The 11617-nt window shown below is 38.0% G+C and overlaps 1 protein-coding gene across 4 annotated transcripts in view; it reads left to right on the forward strand.

Moving 5' to 3' along the window:
* Immp2l (inner mitochondrial membrane peptidase subunit 2) overlaps nt 1–11384 on the forward strand; it is an 864225-nt gene extending 852841 nt beyond the window's left edge. For all 4 annotated transcript variants that reach the window (XM_069996186.1, XM_069996185.1, XM_069996188.1 and 1 more), the window contains one exon: nt 11131–11384. In XM_069996186.1, the coding sequence (XP_069852287.1) occupies nt 11131–11250 (120 nt within the window). In that variant the 3' untranslated portion in view covers nt 11251–11384. The remainder of the gene's footprint in view (nt 1–11130) is intronic.
* The last annotated feature ends 233 nt before the right edge of the window (nt 11385–11617 follow it).

The raw sequence follows: 11617 nt of genomic DNA on the forward strand, positions 1-11617 counted from the left end.
AGAAAGAAAGAAAGAAAGAAAGAAAGAAAGAAAGAAAGAAAGAAAGAAAGAAAGAAAGAAAGAAAGAAAGAAAGAAAGAGAAAGAAAGGAAGAAAGAACTAAATAAGTAGTATAGAGGTACACTGTCAAATCTCTTAGCAACAACCTTATGATAAACTTCCTGATAATTCTCTTGCCTATGTTTTCCTTTCTACAGGCTGTGGTCAAAGATGGCTTCTCCAATTAGTTTAGAACCTATCTGTCTTCATAATCCCTCTATGGCTTGTGGTACTCACCAGACTACTCTCATTTCCTGAAGCCTCCACCTTTCTACCTCTGCCAAACACATTTTATAGATAAGAAGTATGGCAATGACTTACATCTGAGCCAGAAACTCCTTTAACCATCACCCGAGTATCATCTATCTTGGATTTCAAACACCTTGTCCTGTGTTTTGTGCATGGGAGGCTTTTGAATATCTCTTGTGTTGAGTAAAACAAGTGTTCTTTTGACTTTACTAAAACCTTTCTTTACTTCCCAGAGTCTTTTATGCACACTGTTACAGCCACACTGCCATAATAAGTACCAGCCTTCTTGTCACTGCCAGCAAATGTTCCTTACAGCCCAGTGGCTTGTAACATGCTCTACTGCTACATGTCAGCAACTGCTCCCAAGCAGAGTGGCATGGCTGTGGACAAACCTTAATGTGCAATGTTTGCTTTTTCTATAGAAAATGAAAGGTCTCACCATTCCCTAGAGTAAAAGCAAGCTTGGAAAGCATCGATGCAGGGCTCCTGCCAAACATCCCAATTTCCAGAGCTCTACATCTCAGTTCACTGACAGGTATAGTACACAAGGCTTTGGACTGAGAGCCAGGACTAGGATTTGAATCCCAATTCTAACTACCTGGGTAACAATTCTGAGTCTGTTTTCTCACCTGTGGAATAGGGAATAAAACCTAATTTCTTGTATCTGTAGAGAAATTAGGAAAATAATCCTTATTGATTCACTAGTATTTTCAGAGTAGTGAGCCAATCAAGTGTTTTAATTGCAAGCCACACAAACATTGTTATTTTTTAAAAATTTCCTTTCTATGTAGCAGAAAAGGAAGAATATTAGATACCTTACAGAATGGATGGAATGCAAACCAGACTCAGGAATTTGACAGCATCATGGAATATCTCTGTACCATTCCACAGGAGGACTGTGGTCAGGATAGATCACAGTGTCACTCCTAGTAAATCTTGATGCACTGTGTCTCCCTAAATTTGTCATTGCATCACTTCCTCCACGTTCACAGTCCTATATGTGGGTATCAACTGGCTGAACCCAGGTTTCTTTAGCTTCTGAGTGGAAAAGAAGGAGAAAGCAGACCATACAGTGTGGAGTGAAGGCAGTGGAAGAAGGCACTGACTCATAAAGATTGAACAGACATCACACATCATTAAGTGGTGGTGCTATGTGTGCCACACCTGTACCTGTCATGAGGGTAAGTGTCTCCTGCCTCACCATATAGACTTGTTTCTTTCAGAGAAACTATTGTTTCTGAAGTTTAAACCACTCCTTCAATTACCTTTTACGTGTGTGTGTGTGTGTGTGTGTGTGTGTGTGTGTGTGTGTGTGTGTACTAACACAATTCTTTGGAATCAAGTATGCTTAGCTCTGACTACTTAAGGAACCTTTCCAGGGTGAGGAGAAAGGCAGAATAGAGCAGATCACTATAACTGTAAGTGAGCACACTTATGGATGGACAACAGTAGTTTGAAACCAAGAATTATCTCCAGCCACAAACAACTCAGAACAGATCATGCATCAGGACAGAATTATTTCATAACAACCTTTGTATTTAGAAGCATCCTTTGTATCTAAGCCTCCAGCGAATTTAAGTATTATTATTAGACTAAGTTAGATCTCTAGGACATTATCTGTAAGACTATATCAACTTAATCTCTTGCAGAACAATATTCATCAAACTGTCAGCAACCCAAATCCTGTTTCTGCCTTTAGGGGGAGAACCTACTGTGAATGTGGATGTTGTCTGTTGTGATCTATAGAGTATCCTGAGCAAGAATATCTTGTAGAAAAACTTAATCAGAGAAAAACTTAGCTTCCCTTTTAAGAAGAGGGACATTTCCTGCTCACAGAACTGTGTAAGTTAGCATGTTTTCCTCTCCACTTGACTCTAAGCTAAGTATTAGATATGGCGCTATTCACAGAAACTGTCTTGGGCTTTGTAGTTGTCACTTTAATTTATCTTCTCTTGTTGCTGGTTATTTATTTTGTAAGCCTCCTCACTTTCATTATGAAAGGAGGACTAAAAGAAGGAAGGGAAGTCAGTTACGGTGGTTAGGTAGAGACTGGATGTCAGATGGCTACTTAAAATGAACAGGGGTGACCTCAGCGAAACAAATAAATAAATAAAAATGGCTGCACCCACCCTAGCAGCAGGGCTGGTGATGAATTTCGGATATGTTTGTCACCCAAATCCTTTTTACCAACGGCAGTCGGGTTCCTCTCAGTGGCTGCCTGCCCAATGGTCTAAATATGGTTTAAGACAATGTCAACAACAATAAAGGATTTTATATCTCTCTCCTATGTGTTTATGTGAACTTTTATTTCCTACATAAAAATGGCATGTGGGACATCAGCTACTAGAGGGAACACAAGTAAACAATGACACATCGGCTATGTCATCCCTGCACCATGGATTATTGTGAGTGCTGCGAGCCACTAACTATCTAAATCATATTCAAGTATTTCATCACCTGCTTAATCAAGCTGCAAGATAAGGAGCTAGACCACTTCAACTCCAGTGATTTGATTATGTGGTAAAAAGGCTGGTGCATAAACATTAATCCTGGGAAATTAATTCACGAAAATTAGCTGAAGATACCCCTAGAGGCCTGTTTTGTATCTGTTTTTTCATAAAATGTTGAACTAACTCCTTGCAGGAGGTGTTTTGGGGGATGGGGAACTAGAATGATTATGCATGATTCTGTAGTTATCTAGAGAGAATCAGCGTGAAGAGGCCATGAAGTGACCTGAAAACACATTCTGATTAAAGCTAAGTCTTGAACAGGAAAATTGCTTTGAAATGATTAAAGTTAAAATGGTTGGTAATGAAAGAAAACACTTGTCCTAGAATGAGGCCTCTGAAAGAGAGTCTCATTTTGAATCGTTTGTAAAACATATGGCCCTACTTTTCAATGGCAACATCTAACATTGCCTCAACTTAACACATCAGCGCAACTTTGAAACTGGGCAAAGGGTTAAGGAAATATTCTAGATAAGAATCTGGCAGGAATGTCATTGTTGGCTGAAGATTTACCCTGAGGAGAAGCAAGTCTCTCGCACTCTTCAGAGCCAGTTTAGATGAATCTCATCAACGGAACTCTCTTAAGAGTTAGCCATTACCATTACTCCCAGGGTACCTGGCTCCTTTGAAGTCCAGACCAGGTCTGTGTTTCAATACTTTGTTTAAATGTCTGTCTTCCCTGCCAGATGCTGAGGTCCTAGAGAACACAAATCCTGTTGGTTATCTTCTGTATATTTCCAGTATGTAGCAGGAGATTAAACCCCTAACTGATTACATTCATGCACTTGGGAAAATATTTACTGTTGTATATACTTAAAAGTGCTGATGGTATGCATAAAACCTTGGGAGACTGATATAGTTCAGAATTCTGTCTTTCAGGGGTTGGCAATGCGCTATCATTCTCTGTGTGTGAACATTATATTTAATACTCCCAGCAGAGTCCAGGACAGTGCTAATACTCAAACATAGTAGTATCTTCATAGCCAAAACTTTAAGATGGCATACTAGCTGGGATAAATAAATGCAACTGTTTGAGAACAGCTCAGTTGAAGTCAGGTTTTACTACCAGAGGGTTAAATTTTTGTTGTTGTTGTAGCATAGTGCTTTGAATTTCAGAATTGCCGAAGGAGGAGGAAGTCATTGTCTTTTTCTATTTTTTTTAATTGTGAAAATACCGTACAGAGGGGTTACAATTACATGGGCAAGGTAATGACTACATTTCTTATCAAGCATCCTCCTTTGTTTCCCCTTCCCATCCTTTCCTATCCCTCCCCCACCCACCTCCTCCTTGCACGCCAAAGTTGTAAAGTTCCTTTTTCGACATAAGGTCTTGTATATCTCATTGTTTCAATGGGCCCAACTGTATCCCTATTTAAACAATTTGCTTTTCCCCTTCCCCTCCACAAAGTATACCAACATCAAATATAGTGAAAACAGGGGTTATACCGTGGGGGAGGGACATACAAAGCAACAAAGAAATCATCTTATAAATATGTTAGAAACAATCTCAAGAAAGAAAAAAAAACATTTGAATCCTTATTTTAGGGTTCATTTCACCTTTTCTGCTTGTCTCAGACATATACTAGTTATTGCAAATAAGGGAAACCATGGGACCTATGTTTCTTTGGGCCTGGCTTACTTCACTTAATATAATTTTTTCCAAGTCTTTCCATTTCCTAACAAATGGGGCAATGTCATTCTTTCTGATGGAGGCATAGAACTCCATTGTGTATATACACCACATTTTCTTGATCCATTCATCAACTGAGGGGCATCTGGGTTGGTTCATATCTTAGCTATGGTAAATAGTGCTGCAATAAACATAGTTATGCTGGTAGCTTTAGTATGTCTTGTTTGTGATCATTTGGGTAAATGCCCAAAAGTGGGATTGCTGGGTCATAGGGGAGCTCTATGTGGAGTCTTTTGAGGAACCTCCATACTACTTTCCAAAGTGGTTGAACAAGTTTACACTCCCACCGACAATGCAGTAGGTTCCCTTCTGTCCACATCCCCTCCAGCATCTGTTGTTATTAGAGCTCTTGATTATAGCCATTCTAACTGGGGTGAGGTGGTATCTCAATGTTGTTTTGATTTGCATTTCTTTTATGGCTAGGGAGGTTGAGCATTTCTTCATGTGTCTATTGCCCATCCTTCTTTCTTCTTCAGAGATACCTGGAACTCAATAAGTTTAAATCCCCAAAAACAAATCCTCAAAGAAACAACTACCCAATAAATAAGTGGGCTAAAGACTTAAAGAAAAACTTCTCTGAAGTTGTCTTATAAACAACATATGCCTAGATGCAGGTATCTAACCCTCAGAAGTTCATGGAGGAGGAGAAAGTCAATATTGAATTTCCTGTGCAGAGACCTATTCACAGAACTTAAATGGCTGCCAATTTCCCTCAGGAGGATCATTCAGGAGCATGACTTCTCCACAAAGACATTTTGATATTGTGCCACTCTTCTATGCCTTTCTTTACCTGTTACTCCTTTCTCTGTTCTAACTCCTCTTCTCAATTTTTCCAGAGTCTCTCTTCTTACCTCTATTGTTATCCACCTGTCTACCTACTCATCTAAGTTTATTTCTATTGTTGCTTTTCACTAAATGGTTCTGATTCTTTTCTTCTTTGCCTTCTGTACAATTCACTTCATTCACTTACACATCGGAGATTTTGTTCCTTTCAGTTTGTCTTTGAATCAGAGTCAGTCTTAACTTAGCATGGCTGACTTAGATGATAAGCTAATACTGTTCTCTTTAAAAACAAAAACAAAAAACCTTGTGTGCTGTACCAGAATGCATTGATAAAATTTTCAAATCTTGATAGATTAATCCAGGCTTGAAAATAAAGTATTTCTTGGTCTTCTTGCAAATGATGCTTTTGATAAGATTTTTTGGTCAGTGGAATTGTTCATTTTTTATATATGCTTATTTTTGCTGCCTTTATTCCTAGTTTTGCTTGATTTACTGAAACTACACATCTGTTTTTGCCAGTATTTACAAGAAAGCTTATTTTTATGCGAATCACTAAATGATTTATTCTCTTCTCTCTATTAGTCTTTTTGATTTTTTAAAAAAAGATACTACCTTTAAGTATTGTTATTGATATGAAATGATGATCAGAGACATAGAGGAGAAAAGCAGCAGCAGCACTGTTAGGCTCTCTCCCTTCGCATGGAGATGGTCCCAGGTTTCTTTTTAGTGACTCCATTCTCTCTGTACTACTCCCACTCTGGTCTCAGCTGTGGTTACAAGGACAACATCCCCTGTGGTACTACAACCCAGAAAGAGATGGGGTATATTGATCATGCAGCACTGGGAAGTGTTCTTTCTCTTAACACTGCAAGCAGATTTAGTGTGGAAAGATTTCAGACATCCAGAGAGGTGACCACTCACTCAACCCCAGGAAACTGCCTGTCATTTATGATGAGCTGCTCTCCTCCCTCTTCCTGCTTATTTGCCTGGTAGATAAAAGATTGTCACCAGAGGAAATCAAACCAATTTTCTTTGCTTTTATGACACATTAAAATGAACCCTTTTGCAGCAAAAATAAGCATTAAAATATATGTGTTACTTTCAAATTTTATATGGTATCTTATCAAAATTCTTTTGAGGTTGTATCCCACTTTCTTGGCAGAGGTCGTTAGCTGTCAATCCATCATGACATATCATTAGAGATTTCAGAAGGGCCTGTGTCACCTAATATTCTTTTCTGAAAAGTTATGCATGTTTTTCCTAAAGTGGATGTGAGAGTCATGAAGATGTTTGGAAGGATGTAACTGTGTAGGAGTTTAGATGTTAGGTTGGGCAATGGACATTTCTTTAATCCACAGTATATGGGTACACCTGTTGTAAAAGTATCCTTTCAAGGTTGAATATTTTCCAGTGTGATTTAACTTTAGACCTAATTGTAGGTAATTTAGTATTATAGAACAAATATAATTTTTTTGCTGACTTATATATTTGGAATTTTTCCTTCTTGTGCTACTAAGTAGATTAATCAAAGAAGGAATTTTATTTGCTATTAGCATAAATAAAAGGTTTTGCTTTTTTTCCTATATAGAAAACATTTTAATCAGATGAACTTACAAGTTCTGTACTTTTTTCATGTCTTACATTGGGTCCTCTTTGTACTCTGTTTCTACTTCTGGAATAGGTCTTTGGACTCACTGACAGTTTCCTTCTTTCTTCTTTATATTTTCTCCTTCATTCTACTGTGGGCTTTTCTGCCTTTGCTTGCCCTTACTTTATCCTTGGCAAGCCCTCCCCTCAACAGAAGGTATCCTGATGTCAAGATGTAGATCCATGTTCTGAGGTCTGTAAGCTTGTGAAGAGGGATGAAGAGAACCATAACCACACACACCTGTGGCCCTGGCATCCAAAAGAAATGCTGGGCTGGTGATGACTATGTCAGCCTGATGCCAAAATAGCATCCTAGTACAGCCAATTCAATCAAAGACAAGCAATTCAGTGTAAATTTAGTCCATGTGGTACCTTGGCATTTTGTAGACCAAACAAGCTGGTTGAATGATAGCACTGACCAATTTTCAGCCAGTACTTTCGGTGTTTCATAAAGCAGCGATTGCTGGAGGGCATGAACCTTCAGTTAATATGTACAATGACAGATCAGATACCAGAAGAAAAAACAACTTCTTTTTACATCTGGAAAATAAGGATATCTACTTGACTAATATTAAATTCTATGGATAATTGCATATGTGATTTTTGAGATGTAAATAATGGGATGAAATTTTAGGGAATTCATAGTCAAAACAATCTGGTGACTATTTTAGCTCATTAATTCTCTAGTCTGTGTATTCAGAGCTCCCTAGGAACAACAGAACTATGGTAATAGTCATCTTACTAATACATGTGGATGGACCTGCTTTCTAATGTAGTGATCTACTGAAAGTTTACAATGGTTCATTTAAAATTCACTGTGAAAATATCTTCCTTGGTCATTGGTGGCTGGCACCTATAATTCTAGCTACTCAGGAGTCTTGAGATGTGAGTATAGTTGTTTAAAGTCAGTCTGGGCAGAAAGGTCTCTGAGACTCTTATCTCCAATTAACCACCAAAAAGCCAGAAGTGGAGCTGTGGCTCAAGCGGTAGAGCACAAGCTTTGAGCAGAAAAAGCTCAGGCCCTGAGTTCAAACTCCAGGACTCAGGACTGGCACACACACAGACACACACACAGACACACACACACACACACACATACACACACACTACACCTTATATTAGAAAATTATTGTGAATCCATTGAAGAAGACAAAGTTACACACAGGATACCTCTTAATAAGGGAAATGGAGAATTAAGTCCCAACACTCTGTTAGTCTGGTTGATAAATTAGTCAGAATTATGTTACTGTAGCAAATATTCAAGAAATCAGTTTGTGAAGAGAAGTTAAGGCTATTCCTCAGTTTTGGAGCTTTCAGTGTGTTCTACTGCTTTTGAGTCTATAGTGTGGCAGACATAACAGTAGTTTATGGCAACATTATTCTTCTGTAGCTGGGATGAGAAAGGAGGAGATGCTTCTGGTCCCAATACTAAAATATCCTAGGTTAAGGAAGAACCATTTAATGTATGAGTCTTTGAGAGACGTTAAAACCCAAAGCTATAGCAACTGAACACATTATTAAATGTATTAGAACAGGTTTGCATCCTTTATAAATTAAACCTTCAAAAAAACCCCAATAACCCGATTAATGAATGGGCTAATGATTTAAGAGAGAATTTTCAAAACAACATTGAGATTCCTCCTCCCCCCATTAGAATAGCCATCATCAACAAAACAAACAAAAATAGATATTGGTGAGGATATGACCAAAAGAGAACCCCATTACATTGTTGGTGGGAATGTGTACTTGTTCAACCACTGTGAAAAGCAGTGTGAGGGCTCCTCAAAAAACTAAACATAGAAATATCCTATCTTATGATCCAGCAATTCAACTGCTGGGCATTTAACCCAAAAGATTACAAACCAAGATACAGTAAAGCCACCATACATACAACCATATTTAATATAACACTGTTCACGATAGTCAAGGTACAGAATCATCCCAGACACCCCTCCCTGCTTAATGGGACAAATGGATCAAGAAAAATGTGGTATATATACACAATGTAATTTCACTTATCCATTTTAAAAAGATGAGATTGGACCGTTTGTAAAGAAATTAAAAAACCTGGACAAGACTATGTTAAACGTAGTAAGTCAAGCTCAGACTTACAAGCCCTTATATGTAGAAGCTTGATTTAGCTTACAAATTTATCAGTAAATACATTGGATGGTATATATTAAAAATCTTAATTGAAATATGGTAGAATGAAGGGAGATCTCATATAGTGTAATTCCTTAGAAAAGCACAATCAAAGTTCAGCAAAGTAAAACACCAGAAAACAGGTATTTGAAATGGATGGGATAAAGGGATAGATAAATTAAGAGGAAAAGAGGGGGAGTATGCAGTCAAGAATACAATGTGTATCCTGCAAAATTAAGAAGAGTGAGGGAAGGGGTAGAGAGGAGAGGGTTGGGTGAGAGTGTTGAAAGAGGTGACATTGATCAAGATATATTGTATTTATAAGCTGCTTTGTTAAATGGCAATTCCTTTGTACAACTACTTAAAGATAATAAAAAATTAAGCATCAAATTACTATATTACTATTATACATTACAGATATGTATGTTTCTATGTCAACAACTTTGTATGTATATATTAATAAATTTATATATATAAGTAATTTTAATCCTGAATTTTGAATTCTCCTACCATGCTTTTAAGCAATATTGATCTTATCCATCTTTACTATTATTATTCATAATTGTTAAGACTTTTTTCAGGAAATGTGAGCAGTACTGGGTAGTACATTTGGTAGATATTTGCATGCATAAAACCATAATAAAGCAGAATTGAATTACTATGCTCAAACCAAGCTCCAAACAAAGCAAGCAAGCATACTGACAAGAGTTCCGTTAAGTTAAAGGATTTGGCAAATCACTCTTCTGATCAAAAGTTAAAACAACTTGGAAAAGCAGCTAAGGCTTTCAGTGAAAGCTTCAGTGAATAGCAGCTATCAAAAAAATCTAAAAAGGGTTATGGTAGAGTAAATGGAGACCAGCTGTTCTCTAACTCAGCAGAGCCCAGACATGAACAAAACTAAATAAAAACTGAAGTGTGTTATGACAGATCATTGACTCCAGGGAACATTTCTTGGCAATTAGCATGGTTGGCGTGGCTCCGTAGGAAGTCAGAACCTATTCCACCTATTTTATTTCACATTTAAGGATCCTTGTGATGAAATATGGCAGATGGGATAACATGTTTTCCAGAGGTCAACTGATTAGCAACCTTAATTCCCCTTTGCTCTGTCATATAACATATTCACAGATTCTTGAAATCAGGTTATGGACATGTTTGGGAGGAGGCATTCTGCCTCCTATACATTTTTTTAAAGCAATACTGGGATTTGAATTCAAGGCCTTGTCCTTGTTAGGCAAGGACTCTACCAGTAGAATCACACTACCTCTCCAAACTACCAGGAATTGCATAGGATCCAGCCATACCTCTTCTGAGTATCAGAAGAATCAAAGTTACTATATCCATGCTTCTTGCAGCACCGATCACAATAGCCAAACTATGGGATCGTTCTAGATGATAAATAGAAAAAGAAAATATAGTATACATAATACAATGGAATTTTCTCAGCCATTAGGAGAAGTTAGTGTTTGTTTTTGGTTTTTCCACCTCTGCTTATTCTCCATTGGACCATCTGCTGGGTCCTGGTATTTTCCCCTTGTTTGACTTGCCCCTAGTTTTGTATGTATCTCTGTAGTACTGGGGCCATGTCTTTCCTGCATCACCATGGAGACAGGCCACCCCAAATCATACAATAAGTAGGGCAATATCTTGTTGCGAAATGTGTATTTTCAGGTCTTTTATTTATTTTTTTCTTCATAAAAGAAATTATCTGAGTTACAGGAGCTCTGTGGGGAATTTTAAGTCTGTAGCTAGATTTCTGCTTCCTGGGTGTATACACAGAAGGCAAGGTTGTAGACGGCTCAGTACTAAAAACCAGGCTTCAGCTCTCATAGCTATGTGCCTTTCGACAAATCACCACCTCTGAGGACTCAAGTTTGCTGAAGGAGTTTATGTATGTAACGTCCCTGGGGAAAACAATACCATGTAAGTGTTTCGCATTTTTAGCCACCATCAGTAGGTTTGTTTTGTTTTGTTTTGTTTTTTGGCATGGATTGGGAAATGTGGTTTTCAAGGTTTATGTTTGCTGCTGATCCTGATTTCTGTTTTGTGTTTTCATTGTTTCCCATGGATTCAGGTTTCTCTGGGACTTCTACATGCCCTTGCTACACATATTCTGTGGCCACCAGAGCGCTGGCAGAAACTGGAATCTGTGCTTCCTCCAGAGCGGTCCCCAGTGGTTCAAAGTGAAGAGTAATGAGTGCGTGTTGCCACCCGAGTGCCGGCGCTGAGCCGGTGGTAGGTGTACTATGGTGCAAGAAAGCTTTGCGTCATACTAAAGTGGTCTGTATTCTTAAAGAAGGTTTTCTTTATTAAACAGTGTTAAGTGTCCCATGGTGTTCTGTGTTATATTTTAGTGTCCTATTGATTATTGCCAAACTTGTGCAAACCCTTGGGAATGTATAAAAACTGTATACCTCTATGTCAGAAGCGTGTGGAGGTTAAGTTGAGATTATTTGCTGTACATAGCCTGTTGATAGATTTTCATTTTGATGCTTACTGCTAATTTTGAAAATTATTATTCAATGGAACTGATTTGTCATTTGCCATGAAGATAGAGCATG

The sequence above is a fragment of the Dipodomys merriami genome, unplaced genomic scaffold (assembly GCF_024711535.1).
Source record: "Dipodomys merriami isolate MVZ:Mamm:240054 unplaced genomic scaffold, mDipMer1.0.p SCAF_5, whole genome shotgun sequence".
NCBI classification, from domain to species: Eukaryota; Metazoa; Chordata; class Mammalia; order Rodentia; family Heteromyidae; genus Dipodomys; species Dipodomys merriami.